This window comes from Bos grunniens, chromosome 4 (genome assembly GCF_055505025.1).
Source record: "Bos grunniens cultivar Pamir isolate PY7600 chromosome 4, Bosgru_T2T1.0, whole genome shotgun sequence".
NCBI lineage: Eukaryota > Metazoa > Chordata > Mammalia > Artiodactyla > Bovidae > Bos > Bos grunniens.
Genome location: NC_141168.1, coordinates 14,364,161 through 14,391,996, shown reverse-complemented (window position 1 = coordinate 14,391,996; position 27,836 = coordinate 14,364,161). Strand labels below are relative to the sequence as shown.

General features: G+C 47.0%; 1 long non-coding RNA gene and 1 gene segment (V, D, J or C); both read left to right on the top strand.

The window, feature by feature from the left end:
- The first annotated feature begins 9,506 nt into the window (after nt 1-9,506).
- LOC147373638 (T cell receptor beta variable 6-4-like) lies at nt 9,507-10,001 on the top strand. The segment is given in 2 exon segments: nt 9,507-9,555; nt 9,643-10,001. Coding segments are annotated over 2 exon segments (408 nt in total).
- An 821-nt stretch (nt 10,002-10,822) lies between these two features.
- LOC147373637 (uncharacterized) lies at nt 10,823-12,711 on the top strand. Its single transcript, XR_015163139.1, has 2 exons — nt 10,823-12,462; nt 12,560-12,711. It is a non-coding gene; the product is annotated as an uncharacterized LOC147373637 (long non-coding RNA).
- Nucleotides 12,712-27,836: the final 15,125 nt, after the last annotated feature.

Sequence of the window (27,836 nt, the reverse complement as noted above, 5' to 3'; positions counted from 1 at the left end):
ATTCAGAACAATGTGGAACTAAATATCTGTGGCCTAGTCAAGGTGACACATTAAATTAGTCATCCCAACAACTTCCACGCCTGCCTAGGAATTTAGGAAGCATGAAGTCCCTGGCACATAACAGGACTCTGGATTTCCTGAGTCCCTTTGCTAATCTCTGACAGCCTCTTCCACCATTTCTTAGGTGCAAATATAGAGATGGACACATTTTGCCTCCAGCTGAGGCCTCTAGAAATCACAGGGGAGAAAATAATTCTGCCTGTTGATTTAGTGCAGGATATTAGCCAGAGCATGTGACATACATCCCTCCTCAGGCATGTTAAAATCAACTTTACTGATGTATGGATTGTAGTTGACTCTTGAACAATGTGCTATTTAGGAGCACTGAGTAACCCCCAACCCTGCAGTTAGAAATCTGCATATAACTTCACATACTTAGGAATGAAGAATTATCTCTGGAATACAACACACTTAAAGTTGTAAACTGTTTATAGAAAGGATACAACAAGTCATAAGGCTCAAGTCCATTGATCTGGATGGGTTGTTTCTGTTTTGAACTCTTCACTCAGGTTCATTTCTGATTTGAGCCTCTGGGGGAAGAGGTGTGGCCCCTGAGTGACAGGTTGGCTGTGGGCCTGGCAGGGACAGTGAAATCTGGCAAGGCCTCCCTGAAGCGCCCCTCTCCCATCTTATCCACACTCAGACCAGAGGGCCCTCCGCCTGCCCCGCCCCCGCCATGAGCCCCTGCCTCCTGGGCTGTGTGGTCTTCTGTCTCCTGCAGGCAGGTGAGTCCTGGGTGCAGGGTCCCCTTTGCGGTGCCAGCACTAAGCATGTCCACTGTGACTGTAGCATCGGTCCTCCTTCTCCACAGGGGCGGTCCATGCTGGTGTCACTCAGGACCCCAGGTTCCAGGTCGTGAGGACAGGACAGAAGGCTACACTGACATGTACTCAGGATCTGGGTCATGACTGCATGTACTGGTACCAACAAGACTTGGGACACGGGCTGAGGCTGATCCATTACTCATTTGCTGCTCCCAACACGGTTAAAGGAGACATACCCGAGGGTTACAGTGTCTCCAGACCAAGCACAGAGGACTTCCCTCTCACGCTGGAGTCTGCCAACCACTCCCAGACATCTGTGTACTTCTGTGCCAGCAGTTACTCCACGGTGCTGCACGGCCACCTCCTTTCTGTGCAAAAAAGTAGATGAGGGCCCTGTAGCCTGGAACTCGGGGAACCCCTTACATGCTCCTAGCACCTGGAGACTCGGAGCCCACAGACACATACTGGCAGCATAGCCAGCGATGTTTAATCTTCCTGGCATGGACCTGACGACAGGGCCTCGTGGACATGTGTCCACCCTCACTCTCTGTCTTTTCACTCTAGCTGCCATGCGAGCCTAAAGATGGTACCCAGCTCTGCCTCCTAGTCAACAGTCTGAACGTGAGGCCTCCAAGAGGGAATGACGTTGGGAAATGAGATACATCTAGACCCTCTTGTCTCTCCCCGGGCACCACATGCCTGTCGCTGTGGAAGGCTCTCCCCCAGGGTGGCCCTTGAGTGGTCTCTGCTCTTGTCCAACTTCCCCAGATGTGGGCCTTTCTCTCCCACCTTCCTGGCCCTCGTTCCCACTCTTCTCTACTTCAGCTCTGCTGCTCCTCCTTCATCTGGGTCATGTCCTTGCCCATCACCCAGGGAACCTTGTAATGATCCCTAACTGGGCATGTTTGAGAAGGTTATCTGGGGTCCTCAAAGAGAATGCAACCTCAGTTAATTATTAATCATCCAAAATTCCCTGGTCGTCCCTGGGGAGGAGAGACAAGCTGTGTGTGTATGTATTCTCCACCATTGCCTGTCTTTAGCATCTAAATAGCCTAGACCCTGATGCTGGAAAGACTGAAAGCAAGAGGAGAAGGGGGTGGCAGAGAAAGAGGTGGTTAGATAGCATCACCGACTAACAGACATGAATTTGTGCAAATGTGGGAGATAGTGATAAAGGGGAGCCTGGGACGCTGCAATGCATGGGGTTTCAATGAGTTGGACTCGAGTTAGCCACTGAACACCACCAGGGACAAAACCTAACCCAAGTTTGTAGCATCTCCCTCATCACAATCTTCTAAAAGTCAAATATCAAATATTTCCTGCATAAGCACATTTCTTTTCTCTTGAAATACAAAATCATGAATCAGCTATGGCAGGCTGGTGTGTGTGTTTGTGTTTCTAATTGTGTGTGTGTTCTTTAGAAAAACAAAACAAGCAAAAACACAGTTCAATCGCCAAACAGTGAAATATTCTCTAATATGAACACATCCCATGACTATTAAATTTGGGCAGACAGTCTTGATTTCCACACATACAGCACATGGGGACGCTGTGCAGCTGAGAAACACCACAAGTTTCTGGGCAGAGCAAGCAGACAGAGCTAGTGCCTGGGACCAGGAGGCCTAAGAGAAAGCTTTATTTGGTTTTTTTATCTCTAGAATCCCTACTAGCACAGGCATTAATTTTCAGGCTTGCTGTCCCAGCTGGGAGCCATGAACTTCAACTATGCAGTGCTGAGGGAGCCTCTGAGGTTGCAGCAAAAGTGAAGGGTATGGAGCTCGGAGGTGGTAGGAAAGAGAAACAGAAAAGAGCAACACCTGCCTGAAAGAAAAGCAAAGGAGCCATGGGGAAGGGCGTCGGGCATAAAGCCAGCCTCGCCTACACCAGCAGTCCAGCTCACGTGTTATCTAAGACACTTTGCAGGACAGAGCAGGGTTCCTGGATCAGCGACCTGGAATGAGAGGTCGGATTCCTGGGAACCAGCAGAGGCAATGACATCAGAGCAGTGACGTCACTGCCTCACCTCCAGTCAGAGGAAGGAGGCCCAGAACCCCAGCTCTCAGAGAACCAGAGCTCTGAGCACGGATACGCCTACCAGCTCTGGCCCTCCTGCCATGGACTGCGGCCGCGTCTACTGTGTGGCTCTGTGTCTCTTGGCAGCAGGTGGGTGTTTGGCACAGGGGAGAATCCGTGTTCCTAGCCTGACTCTGCCTGAATCCAAGGCACCATCTGGTTCTCTTCTGCATTCTTTCTCAGCCCTAGTCTTCTTCCCCCACAGGCCTTGTGGATTCTGGAGTCACCCAAACCCCGAGATACCTGATTAAAGCAAAAGGACAGCGAGGGACCCTGGGATGCTCCCCTGTCTCTGGACACCTCTCCGTGTACTGGTACCAACAGGCCCTGGGCCAGGGCCCCGAGTTCCTCGTTGAGTATTACAGGCAGAAAGTGAGGGGAGAAGCACAGTTCCCGAATAGAATCTCAGGAAAATAGTTTAGTGACTCTCGCTCTGAACTGAACTTGAGCTCCTTGGAGCTGATGGACTCAGCCGTGTATCTCTGTGCCAGCAGCCAAGACACAGCCCTGCATGATCAGGTGCTTCTGGGACAAAAACACTCCTGCCCCAGCTCAGGAAGTGGTGCCTGTGTGTCAGCTGCCAGCCTGCCAAGCCCAGTCATGATAGAGAGATAGACTTTCCCAGACATTTACTTCTTGGTATGTTTTAATGCTCACTAAAGTCATCAAAATAAGTATTATTTTAACTGTTTGTACATCTGAGGGGACATGAGTTGCCCGTATCTCATATTTCATAAGTGTTACAGCTAGCATCCCGGCGCAAGTTTCTTCTCAACAGCCGTGGGCCCCTCACTCATGGAACTATCTCTGTACAAGCAAATTACATATACCTGTTGTGCTGTGTGTAACAAGATACAGTTTGGGGCTCTATGATATGAACTGTTACTCAGTGAATGGCAGCCACACTTCACAAAGAGGTATTCCCATGAGAGGGACATCTCAAATAAAAACTGAGCATTTTTCATCACCCTGGCATCTGCACCTCCCTCCACGTCCCTCCTGCATCCTTTGTGGCTAAACGTCATCCTGTGCTGGGCACCCAATTCTCTCCACCCAGAAAGGTGAGTCACTGGCCTGAGGGGGCTCTGCTTGCTCCCTCTCCCCAACACGGGAATCACGGGCTGCCCTGAACATGAGGGAGCTGTACCTGCGTTTGACAGGTGGACCGTCTGTCAGTGAATTGATTAGAAGCAGACCAAACAAATTCCTCAAATGCTGATGAGCCTGCGATGAGGTTGGGAGCAGAAACCTGGAGAAACATGGTAGGTGGAGGGACAGGCTCAGGACTGTGGTCAATGTTGCGGAAATGGAGCCTTGAAGTGCTGCTGCTGCTGCTAAGTCGCTTCTGTCGTGTCCAGCTCTGTGTGACCCCATAGACGGCAGCCCATCAGGCTCCCCCGTCTCTGGGATTTGCCAGGCAAGAGTACTGGATTGGGGTGCCATTGCCTTCTCCTCTTGAAGAGCTCTTGGGACACATATCATAAAGGGCAGCAGGATGCCAGAAGGATTCCCCAGGATTCAAAACTCCAGAAACATGTAGATAAATACAAGTAATATACACGTTAATGAAGATTTATTTCTGGACTAGAACATCCAAATCGTTTAATCACTTTAACATTTACAGAAAAAAACTTTAACACATACAGAAATGTTACAGCAACGTGTGAGGCTTTTGTCCGTTATCTGGATGGGTGTCCGGGTTGTGAATTTATCTCTCAGGTTCATTTCTGATTTGATTCTCTGGGGGAAGGGGCGTGGCTCACTGAGTGACAGTTTGGCTCCGGGGCCTGGCAGGGACAGTGACATCTCAGAAGGACTCCCTGGAGAGCCCCTCTCCCCTCTCATCCACACTCAGACCAGAGGGCCCTACGCCTGCCCCGCCCCCGCCATGAGCCCCTGCCTCCTGGGCTGTGTGGTCTTCTGTCTCCTGCAGGCAGGTGAGTCCTGGGGGCAGGGTCCCCTTCGGGGTGCCAGCACTAAGCCTGTCTGCTATGACTGCAGCATCGGTCCTCCTTCTCCACAGGGGCGGTCCATGCTGGAGTCACTCAGGACCCCAGATTCCAGGTCGTGAGGACAGGACAGAATGCGACACTGAGATGTTCTCAGGATCTGGGTCATAACTACATGTCCTGGTACCGATAAGACCTGGGACACGGGCTGAGGCTGATCCATTACTCAGATGGTGGGCACACTAGCGAGCCAGGAGACATGCCCGATGGCTACAGCGTCTCTAGATCAAACAAAGAGAACTTTGCTCTCACGCTGGAGTCTGCCAACCGCTCCCAGACATCTGTGTACTTCTGCGCCAGCAGGTACTCCACAGCGCTGCGTGGCCACCTCCTCTCTGTGCAAAAAGACCGCTGAGGGCCCCGTGCGGGCTCCCAGCACCGGGAGCCTCGGGGCTTTGCAGACCGTGTGCCTGCAGTGTGAGCCTGGGTGTGTGGACTAGGTTGGCCTGAGCCTCACTCCCGGGCCTCGGGGCCATGTGTCCTCATTGATCTCTGTATTTCCTCTGCATCCTCCATGTGAACCAGGAAGAAGCTTCTCCAGGTCATATTCCTTGTCATCACCTGAGCCTGAGACCTAGCAGGAAGGTTGTTGGTAAACTAGATACATCTAGACACTTGTCTCACCTCAGGCAGCTCATTTCTGTCTTTCTGGAACGTTCTCCCCTAGCCTGGCTCTCACATGGTCTCTGCTCTTGTCCACTTTTCCCAGGCGGGCAGGACATTCCTCTCCCCACCTCCCTGCATCAGCTCCCTGACCCTCTCTACTGCGGCCACAAGCCCCTCCCTCATCTGGGTCAGGTCCGTTCCCAAGTCTCAGGGAGGCTTTTAAAAAGGCCTCTCCATGCGGTCTGTTTTAAGCAACATGTATGGACTCATGAAAAAGAAACAAACTTTAGTTAATTACGTATCATCCCCAAACACACGTGAGTCCATTTGAAGGGGACAGATTGCCTTTGTGTGTTCTCGACACGCACTCCCCGCCCCCCAACATCCTTAGCATCTCACCTAACCTAGGCCAGGTTGGCACCACCTGGCACCCTCATCAAAATCTTCTCAAAGTCAAAATATATCCTGCATCACCCCCATTATATCACGATTTTATAAATGCAGAAATAATTGAGTCCACATTTATAAAACTTCTTTAGAAAAAGTATACATGGAATTTGATAATGCTTAATTTAAATAGGAAATCTCAACATATATGCCTCTGATTAACCAGAAGTAGTTATGAAGACATGTTTGCAGGCAGATTCACTTGAGATCCTTTGAGCATTTATTTTATGATCATATATTTCCATCTTTAGCTAACTACCATCATTGTACTGGTGAAGCAGTTATTTCCTTCTTAGTAATACGGTCAGATCATACAGGATTCTACCTCTAGAGGCTAAGAGTGGATTTGAAAATCAACCCTAATGAGCCAGGCTAGGAAGGCAGTAGAACAGATGTGTGTGTGTGTGTGTGTGTGTGTGTGTGTTCAGGGTGTGGGATTTTTGTACCTTTGCTTTAAACAGATGCTGCTCATCCATGAGGCCCTCGACCTTTGGCCACGTGGAGGCATTGTGTTTCCACGGTAAGCATGGTGTTTGGGGAGGGCTTAGGAGTCACCTGGGGAGGGCAGCTTAAGGCAACCTTGGCTACATGCTTGCATCTGGGAGCAGGTTTGAGTTCCCTGAGTGGTCCTGGGACACATGGAGCCAGCACAGCCTCCTCACTGCCCGGGGGACTGGGGACCTACCTGGAGTTTCAGGATGTGCCCAGGGGGCTGTCTCCTCGAGCAGCATGGCAAGGAGAGGGTGAGAGCTTGGGGTATCTGGTGAGGGCTGGATGATGAGTGTCTGGCAGGGTCAGACAGAGCAGAACAAGACACGTTGTGGGCACATGGACCAGGGGATGAAACTCACCTCACACCCACCCTTTGCTGAGGGGCTGTCAGGACAGGGAATGGCATAGAGGAGCCAGCCCTGGGTCAGCCTGCAGAGACACAGAGCAGGGACATCATAGGCAAATGCTCCAGTCAGGGAAGCAGGAGGGTCAGCACTTTACACCACTCACCCCAGGAGTCCCGCCCCCATCTACCAGCAGTCTTGGGTTCCTGATGCTGCCATGGGCTCCAGGCTCCTCTGCTGTGTGACTCTCTGCCTCCTGGGAGCAGGTGAGTCCTGGACACAGTGTGGGAGCTTCTGAGATGTCTTTGCCTCCCTGAGATAGAAGCGTGGCGATGAGGGCTGCAGCAGGAGGCTCCCCTGTGCTCTGCCCTCAGCTTCCTTCTGTCTCCTCCCCAACAGGCCTGGTGGATTCTGAAGTCACCCAGACCCCCAAATACCTGATCAAATCAAGAAAGCAGCAAGTGACTCTGAGATGTTCCCCTGAATCTGGACACCGCTATGTATCCTGGTACCAACAGGCCCTGGGCCAGGGCCCCCAGTTCCTCATTCTGTATTATGATGGGAAAGTGCGTACAAAAGGAAACATGCCTGATCGATTCTCAGGTGAACAGTTCGGTGACTCTCGCTCTCAGATGAACCTGAGCTCCTTGGAACTGACAGACTCAGCCGTGTATCTCTGTGCCAGTAGGCAAGACACAGTGCTGCATGATAAGGAGCCTCTGGGACAAAAACACTCCTGCCCCAGCTCAGGAAGTGGTTGCCGGGCATCGACTGCCAGCCAGTGAGACCCAGGCCCTGGTAAAGTGGACAGCCTTTCCTAGACATTCTTTCCTGAAATTTTTTAATGCTCAAAATGATATTGCAAGATAAGTATTATTTTATCTGCTTATTTATCTAAGGGGAATCGGCCTGCCCAGCCCTCATATTTCATAACCGTTAGAGCAAGGAATGCTGCTCAAGCCTGTCCTTATCACTTGTGGTCCTCACCACACACAATCTGACCCCTGCCAGGAATGCTGCGTCACCCAGGCCTGTGACGTGTGGTCGTGCTCTGAGGAAACCAGCACATCAGGAGGTCACCACAGATTCAGCGTCATGTAACCAGGAATAGCTGTATAATTTTTAGGGTCCCTGGTTTCAAATACCACTGAGAATCTGCAGAGAGCAGAGCACTGCAGCATGTGTGGGGGCTTCTATGTGTGGGATGATGTACAACAAGATAAGCGTTTGAGGAGCTCTATGATATTTGTTTCTGAATTAATGCAATCCCCACTTCACAAGGAAGCATTCCCATGGAATGGATGTCTCACCTAAAATCAGAGCATTTTTCCTTTAACCTGGAGTCTGCCACCTCTCCCTGCATCCGTCCCACGTATACGTTCCTTTGTCACCTGCTTGTGTGTGTGTGAGTGTTTAGTTGCTTCAGTCGTGTTTGACTCTTTGTGACCCCATGGACAGTAGCCAGTCAGGCTCCTCTGTCCATGGGATTCTCCAGGCAAGAATAGTGGAGTGGGTAGCCATGTCCTCCTCCAGGGGATCTTTCCAACCCAGGTATCAAAACTGCACGTCTTATGTCTCCTGCATTGGCAGGCAGATTCCTTACCATTCTCACAATCTGAGAGAAGCCCAGGTCATCCGTGGTGCTGGGCAACTGGCTTCTCTCCACAAAGAACGGCAAGTCCCAAGCTGGACGTGGTTCCACTTGCTCTTCCCCTTCCCCCCTTCAGAAACTGCAAGCCCTGTGTCCAGTGAACAGGATGGGAATGTAGATGCATCTGGCAGGGGACCCATCTGTTGGTGAATTGATAAGAAATAGAGCCAAAAGATTCCTCAAGTGTGGATAAGTCTGACCTGCGGTTGGGGAACAAGATGCCAAAAGAATCATTGCAGGTCGAAGGACATCAACAGGACTGTGGTTAATTAACGAAAGTAGAAATGGACACTCTCCCAGGTGGCGCTAAAGTGAAAGAAAGAAAGAAGGTGAAGTCGCTCAGTTGTGTCTGACTCTGCGATCCCATGGACTGTAGTCTACCAGGCTTCTCTGTCCATGGGATTTTGCAGGCAAGAGTACTGGAGTGGGTTACCATTTCCTTCTGCAGGGGACCTTCCTGATTCTGCCTGCCAATGAGGGAGATGTAAGAGACTTGGGTTCGATCCCTGGGTCTGGAAGATCCCATGGAGGAGGAAATGGCAACCCACTCCAGTATTCTTGCATGGAGAATCCCATGGACAGAGGGGCCTGGTGGGCTACAGTGCATGGGGTCACAAAGAGTCAGACATGACTGAGCAACTAACACTTACCTAGACACTTGAAGATGTATTTGGGATTCATGAGTCATAAAGGGCAGCTGGAAGCCCAAAGGATTTTCCTGAGATTCAACACTACAGAAATATGCAGGTAAAAGTAATAAAAGTATGAATGAAGAATTATCTCTAGAAAAAGTGAATAAAGTTGCAAACTGTTTACAGAAGGGTTACAACAACTTGTAAGGCTCAAGTCCATTGATCTGGACAGGTTTCCCTGTTGTGAACTCTTCACTTAGGTTCATTTCTGATTTGAGCCTCTGGGGGAAGAGGCGTGGCCCCCTGACTGACTGGTTGGCTCTGGAGCCTGGCAGGGACAGTGACATCTCAGAAGAACTCCTGGAGAGCCCTTCTCCCCTCTCATCCACACTCAGACCAGAGGGCCCTCCACCCGCCCTGCCCCCGCCATGAGCCCCTGCCTCCTGGGCTGTGTGGTCTTCTGTCTCCTGCAGACAGGTGAGTCCTGGGGGGCAGGGTCCCCTTGGGGCTGCCAGCACTAAGCCTGTCCGCTGTGATGGAAGCATCAGTCTTCCTTCTCCACAGGGGCGGTCCATGCTGGTGTCTCTCAGGACCCCAGATTCCAGGTCGTGAAGACAGGACAGAACGTGACACTGAGATGTACTCAGGATCTGTACCACGACAGTATGTACTGGTACCGACAAGACCTGGGACTCAGGCTGAGGCTGATTCGTTATTCATCTTTCACTGACACCACGTACAAAGGAGACATGCCTGATGGCTACAGCGTCTCCAGATCAAGCACAGAGAACTTCCCTCTCACGCTGGAGTCCGCCAACCGCTCCCAGACATCTGTGTACTTCTGCGCCAGCAGTACTCCACAGCGCTGCAGGGTCACCTCCTCTCTGTGCAAAAAGATGGGGGAGGCCCTTGTAGGCTCCTAGCACTGGGAGTCTCAGGGCTTTGCTGCCACGTGCCTTCAGTGTGACCCTTGGTGTGTGGTCTGTACTGGCCCGGATCTCACTCCAGGCCTTGCGGACACATGTCCACCATCCATCTCTGTCTTTCTCTGCATCCTCCCTGTGATCCAGGAAGATGCTTCTCTAGCTCCGACTCCTGGTCAGCACCTGAGCCTGAGACCTCCAGGAGGGAAGGTTATGGGAAATCAAATATGTCTAGACCCTCTTGTCTCTCCCCGGGCACCTCATTGCTGTCTTTCTGAAACTATTCATCAACCTGGCTTTCATGTGGTTTCTGATCTTGCCCATCTTTCCAGAGGGGACAGAGTGTTTCCACCCTTCATCTCTCTGGCTTCAGCTCCCCAGTCCTCTCTTCTCCAGTCACGCTGCTCCTCCGTCACCTGGGTCATGTCCCTTCCCATCTCAGAGACTCCAAAAATGCATCCTGTGCCCTGCGGAGGGGTCCTGCCTTTCCTAGTGATTAACTCCTACCTGTGATCCCATTCAAGGTCCCACTGTGTGTTCAGGCACATCTGGGTACAGCTGTTTCCCAGATGAACTGTGAGCACAGATGGGATGTCTTTCTTCTGACTTTTGAGTCCTAGATTATGAACTTTTCTCTCCTGGATGTGGTCTCCATCTACTCAGAAGCAGGACTCTGTCTCCCGTGTGTGTCTCCTCCTTGAGCTCCTGTGATGATGGAGCTGCATGGGCGCTGGGACAGCTGATCAGTGTAACAAGACCAGTGGAGACAGTGGGATGTAACATCACCTCTGAGTGCCCTCCTAGATTCAGGTCAGTAAAGACACAGAGCTACAGAGCGTCCCCCTCCTAGACTCTACAGCCTTACTCTCCACCCCTCACTCATCTCTGGTCCTGCTCCCTCCTCCCCCGAAAGAGAGGATGTTTGTAATGACCGTTAGCCTGTGAACAAATGACTTTTGAACAAGCAGATGCTCTGATGGCAGTGAAAGTGAGAACTACATTACTTTTGCAACATAGCCTCCTAGGTTTCCAGAAAAACAGAATTGTTACTGTATTGATATATTCCACACCAGTGTTTTAAAGGTCAGTGAAATTGGGTCTTCTGTAAAGAAGCTCTGAGGAAACTGTGTTTTAATGAGTGGTGACTTAGACGAATGTGAGGCTCTGCTGAGGGCTGTGGAGACATGAAGCTGCATGGAGATTGAGGAACACAGAGAGGGCAATTGGTCTGTGGCCCACAGAAGGGAATAGAAGCTTTCAGCCGAGGTCTCTTCCCGGGGCGTCATTTCACCCCTTGTGTCTCTGAATATGTCAGTGACTTCATTAGGCTTCTTGGGCCAAATCAAGTGGACCCCTCCATTGCCCACCCTTGCCTACGAAGTGAATACCATGGAGCCTGTATGACTGTGGGACCATGGGCGGGGTGCTGGGCTGGGTCAGAAATAGGGGTCCTCATGGCAGACCGTGATGTGCAGGTAAGACAAAGAATTCACCACCTGGTGTCTGGCTTTGGGGGCTTCCCAGGTGGGACTAATGGTAGAGAACCCACCTGACAATGCTGGAGACTTAAGACACAGGTTCGATCTCTGTGTAGAGAAGATACCCTGGAGAAGGGAATGGTAGCCCACTCCAGTATTCGTGCCTGGGAAATCCCATGGACAGAGGAGTCTGGGAGAATAGGGTCGCAAAAAGTCAGGCACAACTGAAGTGACTTAGCGTGCACACATCTGACATTGGAGGTGCTGTTGACCCTCTGAGTGAAAGTGCCCTGCAGGCGAGGGGAGATGGAGGATGAGAAGATTAATGTAGAGATGCAGCAACATGTGAGCCCTGTGGGAAGGCAGCCCTAAAACCCACACATTGCTTGTGTTAAAAGGGAAGCTTGCGCGCGTGCGTGCTAAGTCACTTCAGTCGTGTCCAACTCTTTGCAACCGTACTGACTTTAGCCCGCCAGGCTCCTCTGTCTAAGGGATTCTCCAGGCAAGAATACTGGAAGGGGTTGCCATGCCTTCCTCCAGGGGATCTTTCTGAAACAGGGATCTAACCCATGTTTCCTGGGGCTCCTGCATCCCTGGCAGATTCTTTACTGCTGAGACACTGGGGAAGCCCAAAAAAGGGGAGATTATAAATATTTAAATTAGTCATCTATGTATGTCATAATATTGGGCTGGCCAATACATTCGTTCGGGTTTTCCCGTAACATTTTATGGAAAATCTTGAACGAATGTTTTGGCCAACCCAATGTAAATTACATGTCCCTGAAGTCATGGGCATTGACAGAGGCAGTGATGTCACCATGGGAGCTGCCCTATGGGGACAGGTGACAGGCCACCACCCCCGCCGCCACCACCCCTGCTCATGCTCACAAGGACCCTGAGCTGGTGAACCTCCCATTGCTGCTCTGTCCCTGCCATGGGCTCCAGGCTCCTCTGCTGGGTGACCCTCTGTCTCCTGGGGGTGGGTGAGTCCTCAGCAAACCAAGTGGTTCCAATGTATTTGTGTGTGTGGGGGTGGTGGGTAAGGCTCTACCTGACCGTCCCCCACTTCTGTCCCCACAGGTCACACAGGAGCTGGAGCAGTGTCCCAGTCCCCCAGGCACAGGGTCGCAGGGAGGGGCCAGACTGTAAATCTTAGGTGTGATCCAATTTCTGGTCATGTTTCCCTTTATTGGTACCGACAGACCCTGGGGCAGGGTCCAGAGTTTTTGACTTACTTTCAAGATGAGCAACAACTAGACAGATCAGGGATGCCTAAAAACCGGTTTTATGCTGAAAGGCCTGAGAAAACGTACTCCTATCTGAAGATCCAGCCAGCGGAGCCCGGGGACTCGGCTGTGTATCTCTGTGCCAGCAGCCCAACCACAGCGCAGCACAGTCGCCTCCTTCCTGTTCACAAACCTCATCTTTCTGTCTCCTTGCAGCTCCCAGAGCCCCTAAATAGGTTGTTTTTTGCTTTCCACTCACCAATATGTGGCGCTAGTGATAAAGAATTTCTGCGCAATGCAGAAGACCCCGGTTCCAACCCTGGGTCAGTAAGATCCCCTGGAGAAGGGAATGGCTACCCACTCCAGTATTCTTGTCTGGAAAGTTCCTTGGACAGAGGAGTCTGATGGGCTATAGTCTATGTTGTCATAAAGAGTAGGCACAACTAAGCACACACACACACACCCCAACAAAAAGAGGTAGATTTGGACTCAGCTGTTCTTTGGATAGAAAGAGACCATAGACTAACTCCTGAGATACTGCAGCGGTAAATGTTGGTGGATAGAAATCATTAAGGCTCACTGGGTTCTAGCAGTCTCAGGGCCAGCTCAGGGCTCCAAGGCACAGACCACAGGCTTCCATGGGACCTGCAGGTGTTTGCCCACACACTCAACTTTAGGGGCCTGTGTTCGTAGTGAGTTCCCCTGCGGTTGCTGTTGGCAACTGGAAAGTTTTCGACTACCTCCTCAGGCATAGTCTTTGTTCTAAAGCCTCTTCCATCCCTGTCACAGGTGGAACTAGCCGTGATGAACCTGACTGCCAATGCAGGAGACTTAAGAGACTTGGGTTTGATCCCTTGGTTGGGAAGATCCCCTGCAGGAGGGCCTGCGACCCACTCCAGTATTCTTGCCTGGAGAATCCCATGGCCAGAGGAGTCTGGCGGGGTACGTTCCATAGTGTCGCACAGAGTCGGACACGACTGAAGCGACTGAGCACACACGTCCCTGTTATATTGCAAGTTTTCCACAATATAGCATCAAGCCTGTCGTCCTGTTTGAAGTAAAATCCTTACTACTTCTGTGCCAGTTAGTTGACAAAGACAGTGTTGAAAACAGTAAGACTTTATTTCCTTTGCCTCATTTAAGCAACCCACTTTCTCTATTTTGTTTTCATGTTTTCACTGCTGCAGTCCTGACAGTTAGACTAAAGCGTACTTTCACAACCTCTCCAGTTTCATCCTGATTCCCTGAATAAATTTGTTCTCTAGAGGTTGTTGTAATTCACACCCTAGGCTTTTGATTTGAAATACTTTCCCTGAGGTCTTTAACTCAAGAAGACACGATATTTTCTAATGCTTCTATTCCTTTTTATGTGTTTGCTATATTACATATTGTTATACATATTGGTTATAAATATAAATACCTATATTGTAAATAACACCTTCTATCCATCTTCACCCACAGATGAATCTATGAAATCTAAAGCCCTGGTCAGAGTGGATGTGATTATGGGTCATGGTTTCTTGGAGTCTGAAGACATAACCAGATAACTCTGGTGGGTAGGATGGTAAAGAACCCATCTGCAGTGCAGAAGACCTGGGTTCGATCCCTGTCTTGAGAAGGTCCCCTGGAGAAGGGAATGGCAATCCACTCCAGTATTTGTGCCTGGAGAATACCATGGACAGAGGAGCCTGGCAGGCTACAGTCCTTGGAGTCCCAAAGAGTGGGACAGGACTGAGCTACTAACACTTTAACTTTTCAAAAGGTAACCCAGCTGCAAGACTGGGATTGAATGGCATAGCCTCGGCCATGATAGGGGTACCCTGAGCCTTGCATAGCAGGTAAAGGGAATGACAGTTGCCCTAAATCCACTTATTATTAACTGTAGTCACTCGGTACACCAAGGTTTTTCCCAAGAGCATGAGTGCCCAGAGGAGGGAGTTTTCCTGGACTTTGACTGTGGTATCCACAAAGCTTTCCTGGCTCTGGGGAGCAAGGAAGGTCAGATACACACGAGAATTCCCTACTCTAGCACTCCCATTTGAAGGACTCCCTTTCCAGATTCTGGTCTTCAATTTTTCCCCCCATTTTCCCATCTTTGCCACATGAACCTGGCAGATTCAGCTTCCTTATAATACTATGTTGCACCACCGTTTTCATATCTTCCAACTCCAATGCTTCTTCCAGAACCATCTGTTCCCTCCCTGCTGCTCAAATTGGCACAGTGTTCAAGTTGATCATTTAGTGGAGACTGTTCCTGGCTGATCTCAATTCCGTCCATCCTTATCTCCCCATGACACACTGTTCTTCCGTGATGACTTATGGCTTTATAAGACGTTCTTTTTTGTTCTTACATTCCAAGTTTACTTTCTATTCAGACACAATTGACCCCATCTCAAAGGCAATTTCATTATCTCCTCAGTCCTTTGCTGATCTATATTTTGGAGTTAACACTGATTGTCTTTTTTTTTTTTTTTAAGCAGTTTTGTGAGAAACGCTGGGCTGGAAGAAGCACAAGCTGGAATCAAGATTGCCAGGAGAAATATCAATAACTTCAAATACGCAGATGACACCACCATTATGGCAGAAAGTGAAGAGGAACTAAAAAGCCTCTTGATGAAGGTGAAAGAGGAGAGTGAAAAAGTTGGCTTAAAACTCAACATTCAGAAAACTAAGATCATGGCATCTGGTCCCATCACTTCATGGCAAATAGATGGGGAAAGAGTGGAAACAGTGTCAGACTTTATTTTTTGGGGCTCCAAAATCACTGCAGATGGTGACTGCAGCCATGAAATTAAAAGATGCTTACTCCTTGGAAGAAAAGTTATGACCAACTTAGACAGCATATTGAAAAGCAGAGACATTACTTTGTCAACAAAGGTCCATCTAGTGAAGGCTATGGTTTTTCCAGTGGTCATGTATGGATGTGAGAGTTGGACTGTGAAGAAGGCTGAGTGGTGAAGAATTGATGCTTTTGAAGTGTGGTGTTGAAGAAGACTCTTGAGAGTCCCTTGGACTGCAAGGAGATCCAACCAGTCCATTCTGAAGGAGATCGGCCCTGGGATTTCTTTGGAAGGAATGATGCTAAAGCTGAAACTCCAATACTTTGGCCATCTCATGTGAAGAGTTGACTCATTGGAAAAGACTCTGATGCTGGGAGGGATTGGGGGCAGGAGGAGAAGGGGATGACAGAGGATGAGATGGCTGGATGACATCATTGACTCGATGGAGGTGAGTCTGAGTGAACTCTGGGAGTTGGTGATGGACAGAGAGGCCTGGCGTGCTGCGATTCATGGGGTCGCAAAGAGTCGGACACGACTGAGTGACTGAACTGAACTGAATGAAGATAAAAGATCTCCTTACACTTCAACTTCTGCATTTCTCTTACTACCTTTAATAAACTTTTCCTTTCATGTCTCCCATTCTATTCCTCTCCCTTTCAGAAGACAGTTTTAAGAAGGAAGATCTCAGTTGGACTATAACTGCCAGATAATGAGATAGAGGTTACGCAGAATGAAGATTGCCTATTAAGTGTGATAAATCAAAGGGATAGTTAGGGTTAGAATTAGTGTTGGGATTAGAATTGAAGGAAATTCAGTATAAAATGTGATCACTCAGACATTTCCCAGCACCCCTCGGACCACTGCAGAAGAAACAATGGTGAAGCTTCAGTTATTGGCCACAAGGTGGCACTGTGATGCCACTGAGATCTGGGGCTCTGGGCAGGATCTGGGAGAGAAACCTGGGAGGGAAAGTGTTAAGAAACAGGCAGGGATCTAGCACTAGCAGCTGTTGACGTTTTCAGTTATTTCCAGGCTACCTAACAACCATGGAAGAAGTGGGAGGCCCCTCTAAACCTTAATGAGATCAGCAGTTGAAGGGTTTGGGCAAAGCAGCTTTGATGTCAGGCAGGGGCAGGTGCAGACCGAGGAGCAACTGTCTCAGAGGAATACCGGGGACCCAGGGGCCGAATCCATGCACCCAAAATTCAGTACATTGCAGCCCCGCCCATCTCCCCTGCAGCAACATCTAAGCCAGGAGGAGCTGATGTGCCTGAGCCAAGTCACAAGGAACCCTGGGGGAATCTGCAGGGGTGGGGGCCGGCATCCCAGGCAGGCCCATCTGGCCTTTGGAGAAGAGCCCCAGCTCTCTCTCTCAGACCTGTGGATCAGAGCGTTTAGCAGGGACAGTCCTCCTTGCCCTGACCCTGCCACTAGCCCCAAACTCTGCGTGATTCTTTGTCTCCTGGCATCAGGTGAGTTTGGAACTGGCTGAAACCTCTGCAGGGTTTGCAGAGTCCCAGCTCCAAGTCATCTCTTTCCTTCTCAGACCCAGTTTACTCTTCTCACTAAGCCATATCTTTGCTGTGTGTATCTGCCTCTCCAACAGGACCGGTGGATGCGGCAGTCACCCAGAAATCAAGAGACCGTATTATACAAACAGGAAACAAGATGGTCCTCAAATGTTCTCAGCATATGAACTCCTTGAGAATGTTCTGGTACCGGCAAGACCTGAGACAGGGGCTAAGGCTTATCCATTATTCAAATGGTGTCCGTGACACTGGCAGGGGTGGGGGTGGGGGTAACAGAGATACTGTATCCCTCTGAATCTGAAGAAAGAAGGAGACTTTCCCCCTGACCCTGGAGTCGGCCAGGACCAACCAGACCTCCTTGCACCTCTGTGCCAGCAGTGAACCCACAGCGTGGCATAGCCAGCTGCTCTCTGCACAAAAAGGGCAGCCACAGGCATGAGGTGGACCCTTCTTCCTAAGGCCACGTCTCATCAGGGGAGAAAACTGCTCATTTTGGAGATCTCATGAGACTAGTGTGAAATGCGCTCCATCAGCGTGAAGGGTGTGTGTGCTGTAATTCGAAAAGACACATGACCTCACTGTTCACTATAGCACTATTTACAATAACCAAGACATGGGAGCCACCTAAATGTCCGTCAACAGATGAATAAATGAATGAAGATGTACGTGTATAAATAGAATATTACTCAGCCATAAAAAGAATGAAATGATGCCATTTTCAACAACATGGATGGACTTGGAGATTATCATAACAGGCGAAGTCAGACAGAGAAAGACAGATATATGATATCACTTTCATGGAATCTAAAAATGATATAAATGAATTTATTTACAAAACAGAAATCAACTCACAGACATGGAAAACCATCTTGTGGTTACCCGAGGGGATAGCAGGGTGGGAGGGAGATATATTAGGAGATTGGGATTAACATATGCACACTGCTACCTATAAAACAGACAACAAGGACCTACTGTACAGCACCCGAAACTATATTCTATGTCTTGTAATAGCCTATAATGGAAAACGATCTGAAAAAGATTATATATATGCATATATAACTGAATCACTTTGCTGAACACCTGAAGCTAACACAACATTGTAAATTATATCAATACTTCAATTTAAAAACAGTTAAAAAAAAGTAAATTCAAATAGCACTTAATGTTACATCTCTCAATTGAGAATATTCTGATAATTGAGGAAAGTCAAGAAACACCTGGAGTAACAGCCAAATTTGGCCTTGGAATACGGAATGAAGCAGGGCAAAGACTAATAGAGTTTTGCCAAGAAAATGCACTGGTCATAACAAATACCCTCTTCCAACAACACGAGAAGACTCTATACATGGATATTACCAGATGGTCAACACCAAAATCAGATTGATTATATTCTTTGCAGCCAAAGATGGAGAAGCTCTATACAGTCAGCAAAAACAAGACCAGGAGCTGACTGTGCCTCAGACCATGAACTCCTTATTGCCAAATTCAGACTTAAATTGAAGACAGTAGGGAAAACCACTAGACCACTCAGGTATGACCTAAATCAAATCCTTTATGATTATACAGTGGAAGTGAGAAATAGATTTAAGGGCCTAGATCTGATAGATAGAGCGCCTGATGAACTATGGAATGAGGTTCGTGACATTGTACAGGAGACAGGGATCAAGACCATCCCCATGGAAAAGAAATGCAAAAAAGCAAAATGGCTGTCTGGGGAGGACTTACAAATAGCTGTGAAAAGAAGAGAAGTGAAAAGCAAAGGAGAAAAGGAATGATATAAACACCTGAATGCAGAGTTCCAAAGAATAGCAAGAAGAGATAAGAAAGCCTTCTTCAGTGGTCAATGCAAAGAAGTAGAGGAAAACAACAGAATGGGAAAGACTAGGGATCTCTTCAAGAAAATCAGAGATACCAAAGGAACATTTCATGCAAAGATGAGCTCGATAAAGGACAGAAATGGTATGGACCTAACAGAAGCAGAAGATATTAAGAAGAAATGGGAAGAATACACAGAAGAACTGTACAAAAAAGATCTTCATGACCCAGATAATCACAATGGTGTGATCACTGACCTAGAGCCAGACATCCTGGAATGTGAAGTCAAGTGGGCCTTAGAAAGTATCACTACGAACAAAGCTAGTGGAGGTGATGGAATTCCAGTTGAACTATTCCAAATCCTGAAAGATGATGCTGAGAAAGTGCTGCACTCAATATGACAGCAAATTTGGAAAACTCAACAGTGGCCACAGGACTGGAAAATGTCAGTTTTCATTCCAATCCCAAAGAAAGGCAATTCCAAAGAATGCTCAAACTACCACACAATTGCACTCATCTCACATGCTAGTAAAATAATGCTCAAAATTCTCCAAGCCAGGCTTCAGCAATATGTGAACCGTGAACTTCCTGATGTTCAAGCTGGTTTTAGAAATGGCAGAGGAACCAGAGATCAAATTGCCAACATCCGCTGCATCATAGAAAAAGCAAGAGAGTTCCAGAAAAACATCTATCTGCTTTATTGACTATGCCAAAGCCTTTGACTGTGTGGATCACAATCAACTGTGGAAAATTCTGAAAGAGATGGGAATACCAGACCACCTGATCTGCCTCTTGAGAAATCTGTATGCACGTCAGGAAGCAACAGTTAGAACTCTACATGGAACAACAGACTGGTTCCAAATAGGAAAAGGAGTTCGTCAAGGCTGTATGTTGTCACCCTGTTTATTTAACTTCTATGTAGAGTACATCATAAGAAACGCTGGACTAGAAGAAACACAAACTGAAATGAAGATTGCCGGGAGAAATAATAACCTCAGATATGCAGATGACACCACCCTTATGGCAGAAAGTGAAGAGGAACTAAAAAGCCTCTTGATGAAAGTGAAAGTGGAGAGTGAAAAAATTGGCTTAAAGCTCAACGTTCAGAAAACGAAGATCATGGCATCTGGTCCCACCACTTCATGGGAAATAGATGGGGAAACAGTGGAAACAGTGTCAGACTTTATTTTGGGGGGCTCCAAAATCACTACAGATGGTGATTGCAGCCATGAAATTAAAAGACGCTTACTCCTTGGAAGGAAAGCTATGACCAACCTAGATCGCATATTCAAAAGCAGAGACGTTACTTTGCCAACAAAGGTCTGTCTAGTCAAGGCTATGGTTTTTCCTGTGGTCATGTATGGATGTGAGAGTTGGACTGTGAAGAAGGCTGAGAACCGAAGAATTGATGCTTTTGAACTGTGGTGTTGGAGAAGACTCTTGAGAGTCCCTTGGACTGCAAGGAGATCCAACCAGTCCATTCTAAAGGAGATCAGCCCTGGGATTTCTTTGGAAGGAATGATGCTAAAGCTGAAACTCCAGTACTTTGGCCACCTCATGTGAAGAGTTGACTCATTGGAAAAGACTCTGATGCTGGGAGGGATTGGGGGCAGGAGGAGAAGGGGACGACAGAGGATGAGATGGCTGGATGACATCATTGACTCGATGGACATTAGCCTGAGTGAACTCTGGGAGTTGGTGATGGACAGGGAGGCCTGGTGTGCTGCGATTCATGGGGTCGAGAAGAGTCGGACACGACTGAGTGACTGATCTGATCTGATCTGATCTGAAGGAACAGTAGCATCCAACATGAAATTTATATTTCTCTTTCTTTTTTTAAGCAGAAAGCACCCAGGCAGCTTTAAATTCCCTGAGTGATCTGAGCTCTCCCATCTTGAAACTGTTACATAAAACTGCTTGGGGCTCACTGAATACCAGGCAAGAGTTCTCCAGAGGAAAAACAATCTCAGTAATAAATTTTAAAATACACAAGTAAACAGAACACTTAGGAGAAATGTTAGTAGATGCGTCAAACAGCTGCATTAAACCCCAAGATGATCGACTGCAGAATTATCAAAATTGGATGACAAACTCAGTCTGTCTTGTGGGCACAGGGCAGTATTTTGCATCTTCTCAGGTCATGAGGTCTTCTGAGGTCACAGAGACCATCTCACATCCTCAATATTTTATACATATGACTATTCCCATAGTCTCTTACTTGTGTGTGATTCATTTCTAAGTTGAACTGCATGGAACACAAGCATAAAATGGTACATGACTCCCATTTGTATACAGTTTGTTAATTAAGAAAGAACTCCATTTTTATCATCCATTTGATTCGGATTAAAGACTATGAGCTTTTCAATTTTTTCTTGTAAAATATAAAATTTTTATTGGGCAACAATTTCATTTGCCCCTAGGCCATATCCCTCCTGGGCTCCTTACACATGGAAGTCCACACAAAAGGGCAGAGTTTCTTCCCCTGGGATCCATTGACTCCAAGACTGGGGGTTCACAGCTGGGTTTCACAGGAAGGGCAAACCCCAAGTGCTGCTCACCCCTTGACCTTCTGTGCCACATACACCCTGGGACAGGGGAACACCGGCTGACCCAGGACCTGATCACAGACAAGAGAGCAGGTTGCTTGCTGGGCAAAAACTCCACTCACCAATTGGCCAATCTGCTGAAAGTCTCAATGGTGAAATTGATGAATAACCAATTTTGATAAGTTATACTCTTTACACAGAGAAGGCGATGGCACCCCACTCCAGTATTCTTGCCTGGAAAATCCCATGGATGGAGGAACCTGGTAGGCTGCAGTCCATGGGGTCGGTACGAGTCGGACACGACCCAGCGACTTCCTTTCACTTTTCACTTTCTTGCATTGGAGAAGGACATGGCAACCCACTCCAGTGTTCTTGCCTGGAGAATCCCAGGGACGGAGGAGCCTGGTGGGCTGCCGTCTATGGGGTCGCACAGAGTCGGACATGACTGAAGCTACTTAGCAGCAGCAGCAGCAGCAGCAGCATGCTCTTTACAGCAGTTCAGGATGCTTGGAATGATTTCAGCAGTCTTTTGAGTTTTTTTCTTTTGACGTTTTTGATTGGCTACAGCTTTCTTTCAGCCATTGATCCTCAGCTGTTTCTGGGCAAACTTGTCAGTCTAGCTTATTTTGAGGTCAAATTTGGATGTTGTATATTTCAGTCACTGAGGACTTCTCACATTCTCAATATTTGATGCATGTGATTGTTCTTGTCTTCTCTTATTTGTGTGTGGTTCACTTGTAAGGTGAGTTGCTTGGAATACAAGCAACAATTTGAACCCTTCTCCTGTGTAACTGTGTATTTATGTTTTAGGAATACTTTAAGGTGTAATTAATAGGGAGAAAATGCTCTAATTAATATATATAATACTCTCAGTTCAGTTCAGTTCAGTTCAGTCGCTCAGTCATGTCCGGCTCTTTTCAACCCGATGAGTTGCAGCACGCCAGGCCTCCCTGTCCATCACTAACTCCCAGAGTTCACTCAAACTCACCTCCATCGAGTCAGTGATGCCATCCAGCCATCTCATCTTCTGTCGTCCCCTTCTCCTCCTGCCCCCAATCCCTCCCAGCATCAGAGTCTTTTCCAATGAGTCAACTCTTCACATGAGATGGCCAAAGTATTGGAGTTTCAACTTTAACATCATTCCTTCCAAAGAACACCCAGGACTGATCTCCTTTAGAATGGACTGGTTGGATCTCCTTGCAGTCCAAGGGACTCTCAAGAGTCTTCTCCAACACCACAGTTCAAAAGCATCAATTCTTCACCACTTAGCCTTCTTCACAGTCCAACTCTCACATCCATACATGACCACTGGAAAAACCATAGCCTTGACCAGATGGACCTTTGTTGGCAAAGTAATGTCTCTGCTTTTGAATATGCTATCTAGGTTGGTCATAACATTCCTTTCAAGGAGTAAGCGTCTTTTAATTTCATGGCTGCAATCACCATCTGCAGTGATTTTGGAGCCCCCCAAAATAAAGTCTGACACTGTTTCCACTGTTTCCCCATTTATTTCCCAGTAAGTGATGGGACCAGATGCCATGATCTTCGTTTTCTGAATGTTGAGCTTTAAGCCAACTTTTTCACTCTCCACTTTCACTTTCATCAAGAGGCTTTTGAGTTCCTCTTCACTTTCTGCCATAAGGGTGGTGTCATCTGCATATCTGAGGTTATTGATATTTCTCCCGGCAATCTTGATTCCAGCTTGTGCTTCTTCCAGTCCAGCGTTTCTCATGATGTATTCTGCATAGAAGTTAAATAAACAGGGTGACAATATACAGCCTTGATGTACTCCTTTTCCTATTTGGAACCAGTCTGTTGTTCCATGTCCAGTTCTAACTGTTGCTTCCTGACCTGCATATAGGTTTCTCAAGAGGCAGGTCAGGTGGTCTGGTATTCCCATCTCTTTCAGAATTTTCCACAGTTGATTGTGATCCACACAGTCAAAGGCTTTGGCATTTGGCATATAATGCTCTAATAATACCTAAATATACAAAATAAACACAAAATGCTCTAATATAATACACGCTCAGTCATGTTGACTCTGTGACCCCACGGACTGTCCATGAAATTCGCCAGTCCAGAATACGGAGTGGGTAGCCTTTCCCTTCTCCAGGGGATCTTCCCAACCCAGGGATTGAAGCCAGGTCTCCCACATTGCAGGTGGATTCTTTATCAGCTGATCCACAAGGGAAACCCAAGAATATTGGAGTGGGTAGCAGATCTTCCTGACCCAGGAATCAAACCAAGGTCTCCTGCATTGCAGGCAGATTCTTTACCACTCAGCTATCAGGGAAGCCCAAATTAATATTTCTGGGTAAGTTTTGACAAGGGCATACACTAATGCAACCATGATTGAAATCAAAATAAAGAACATTCCCTTCACCCAAGAAATTTTCCTCATGCCTCTTCCCAGTTTATTTCCAAGAAAACCACTTTTCTGATTATATGACTATAGTTTTATCGAATAGGAAATACTGTTTTGATTGAACTTTTTTTCTCAAAATTATTAATTTTTAAATTTTATTTTATGTATTTATTTGTGGCTGCGCTGGGTCTTTATTGCTGCACGGGCTTTTCTCTGGTTGTGGTGAGAGGGGGCTACTCTCTAGTTTTGGCGTGCAGGCTTCTCACTGCAGTGGCTTCTCTTGTTGCCGAGCCTGGGCGATAGGGTGCACGGGCTTCAGTAGTTGCTGTGTGTGGGCTCGGTAGTTGTGGGTCGCGGACAAAACACAAACTCAGTAGTTGTGGCACACAAGCTCAGTTGCTCCAAGATATGTGGGATTTTCCTGGATCAGGGATCCAACCGTGTCTCTTGCCTTAGCAGATGGATTCTTTACCACTGAGCCATGAGGGAAGCCCCTCAAAATTATTATTTTTGAAATGTACTCAAATTGTGTATATCAGTACTTTTTCCTTTATATTACTGAGTAGTAGTCTATTGTATTGGAGAAGTAAATGACGACCCACTCCAGTATTTTTGCCTGGAAAATCCCATGGACAGAGGAGCCTGACAGGCTATGGTCCATGGGGTCACAAGAGTCGGACACGATTCAGCAACTAAACCACCACCACCACCGGTCTACTGTATTTCAAAATTTGCTTATCCACCCTCCTATGGATGGATGACTAGGTTGTTCTGGTTTTCAACTCCTCTGAATAAAACTGCTCTAAATATTCTTGTACACATCATCTTTAGGGTAAATGCATTCATTTCTCTTAGGTATAAATGTTAAGAGTGGAATGATTGATTCATAGGGTAAAGCCACGCTTGACTTTATTAGAAGCAGTTGAACAGTTTTCCAAAGTGGCTGCACCAATGTGCAGCACCAAGCGTAGGGGTTCCCCTGTACCGCCACCCACACCAATATTTGGTATTCTTTTTATTGTTAGCCATTCTATCGGGTTCATAGTGATGTCTCCTTTACACTTCATTAATCAGTAATGATTAATGCAATCAATGCAGCAATCAATGCAAAGAAATAGAGGAAAACAACAGAATGGGAAAACAACAGAATGGGAAAGACTAGAGATCTCTGCAAGAAAATTAGAGATACCAAGGGGACACTTCATGCAAAGATAGGTTCGATAAAGGACAGAAATGGTATGGACCTAACAGAAGTAGAAGATATTAAGAAGAGGTGACAAGAACACACAGAAGAACTGTACAAAAAAGATCTTCATGACCCAGATAATCATGATGGTGTGATCACTCACCTAGAGCCAGACATCCTGGAATGTGAAGTCAAGTGGGCCTTAGAAAGTATCACTACGAACAAAGCTAGTGGAGGTGATGGAATTCCAGCTGAGCCATTTCAAATCCTGAAAGATCATGCTGTGAAAGTGCTGCACTCAGTATGCCAGCAAATTTGGAAAACTCAGCAGTGGCCATAGGAAAAGGTCAGTTTTCATTCCAGTCCCAAAGAAAGGCAATGCCAAAGAATGCTCAAACTACTGCACAATTGCACTCATCTCACGTGCTAGCAAAGTAATGCTCAAAATTCTCCAAGCCAGGCTTCAGCAATACGTGAACCGTGAACTTCCAGATGTTCAAGCTGGTTTTAGAAAAGGCAGAGGAACCAGAGATCAAATTGCCAACATCTGCTGCATCATAGAAAAAGCAAGAGAGTTCCAGAAAAACATCTATTTCTGCTTTATTGACTATGCCAAAGCCTTTGACTGTGTGGATCACAATCAACTGTGGAAAATTCTGAAAGAGATGGGAATACCAGACCACCTGACCTGCCTCTTGAGAAATCTAGATGCAGGTCAGGAAGCAACAGTTAGAACTGGAGATGGAACAACAGACTGGTTCCAAATAGGAAAAGGAGTACATCAAGGCTGTATACTGTCACCCTGCTTATTTAACTTCTATGCAGAGTACATCATGAGAAACGCTGGACTGGAAGAAGCACAAGCTGGAATCAAGATTGCTGGGAGAAATATCAATAACCTCAGATATGCAGATGACACCACCCTTATGGCAGAAAGTGAAGAGGAACTTAAAAGCCTCTTGATGAAAGTGAAAGTGGAGAGTGAAAAAGTTGGCTTAAAGCTCAACATTCAGAAAACGAAGATCATGGCATCTGGTCCCATGGCAAATAGATGGGGAAACAGTGGAAACAGTGTCAGACTTTATTTTGGAGGGCTCCCAAATCACTGCAGATGGTGATTGCAGCCATGAAATTAAAAGACGCTTACTCCTTGGAAGGAAAGCTATGACCAACCTAGATCGCATATTCAAAAGCAGAGACATTACTTTGCCAGCAAAGGTCCGTCTAGTCAAGGCTATGGTTTTTCCAGTGGTCATGTATGGATGTGAGAGTTGGACTGTGAAGAAAGCTGAGCACGGAAGAATTGATGCCTTTGAACTGTGGTGTTGGAGAAGACTCTTGAGAGTCCCTTGGACTGCAAGGAGATCCAACCAGTCCATTCTAAAGGAGATCAGCCCTGGGTGTTCTTTGGAAGGAATGATGCTAAAGCTGAAACTCCAGTACTTTGGCCACCTCATGTGAAGAGTTGACTCATTGGAAAAGACTCTGATGTCGGGAGGGATTGGGGGCAGGAGGAGAAGGGGACGAAAGAGGATGAGATGGCTGGATGGCATCACTGACTCGATGGAGGTGAGTTTGAGTGAACTCTGGGAGTTAGTGATGGACAGGGAGGCCTGGCATGCTGCAACTCATCGGGTTGAAAAGAGCCGGACATGACTGAGCGACTGAACTGAACTGAATCAGTAATGATATTTACTTTTTCATATCTTCCTATCTTTTTTTATAACGTGCCTGCTTTTAAATTTGTTCATATTTAAAAATCATGTTGCTTTATGTTACTGATTTGTAGAGGATATTTTTATATCCTAGATAGGAGTCTTTTGACCATTAAATAGATTGACACTGTCTTCTCCCACTTGGCTTGTCTTCTTGCTTTTTAATGCTGCCTTTTGATAAATTGAAGGTTAAAATTTTTATAAGGCCTAATTTATCACTTTTTCTTTTTCACTTGGTGCCCTTTGCATCCTGTTTGCCTATCCCAAAGTTATCTATTTCTTGCTCCATTGCTTCACTTTAATAACATCATTCCCTGTTCCTTGCTGTCAGCTGGAAATAACCCACTTCCAAAATCACAACTTAAACATCTCACTCTGCCCACAATTTCCTATCCTCGCATACCTATTCTTTGACAATACCAGGATCTCCTAGCCATTGGTAACTAGTCTTCCTTTCTTCTACTCCTTAGGATCCTTCCATATTTTCATCACCTCCTGATAGAGTAGATTTGATGATGTTACATTCTTTTAACCCTTCCTTGCAAATATTCCTTCTTCAGCCATAACCTTTTAGGTTGTCCTCATATTACAGAAACCCAAACCAGAGTGGGTGCATTGATCTCTCATTTTCACAACAGCAGCTGAGAGCTGTCAGAGTAAGTCACATCTGTACAAACTAGTATCTAATGTGACAAATCAAGTCACTAACCTCACCTGCTTTTACATCTCTGTTTTGAGATACCAGTTAGTTCACTCACTCACTTTCCAAAACACTATTCCAAATATTTAAAATGCTTTCCACTCTCTGTAAAATGTGCCCACTTCTTGCCTCTTAATTCAAGGGTGAATCCTAACGCAGAGGGCAGTGCCCTTCAAGGGGGATCTTTGTGGGGCCCCTGGTCTCTACCGAATATGTGAAGAAACCCACCCTGCTGTAGACTTCCCTGAGTAGAGGTAGGTGAGGAGTAGAGTCCGACTTCCCTGGATCCCCTTCAGAGTCTATGTCCCGAAGTCACACTATTTATTCTCACATAGCATATTCCTCTGCTTCTGCTGCCTGTCTCAGCAATGCTAATTGCAGAACGTTAGAAATTTTGTTACTGCTAATTGCAGAATGTTGGAAATTTGTCATTGCTAATTGCAGACAGAACTTTTGTTACTGCTAATTGCAGAATGTTAGAACTTTCTCTTTTTT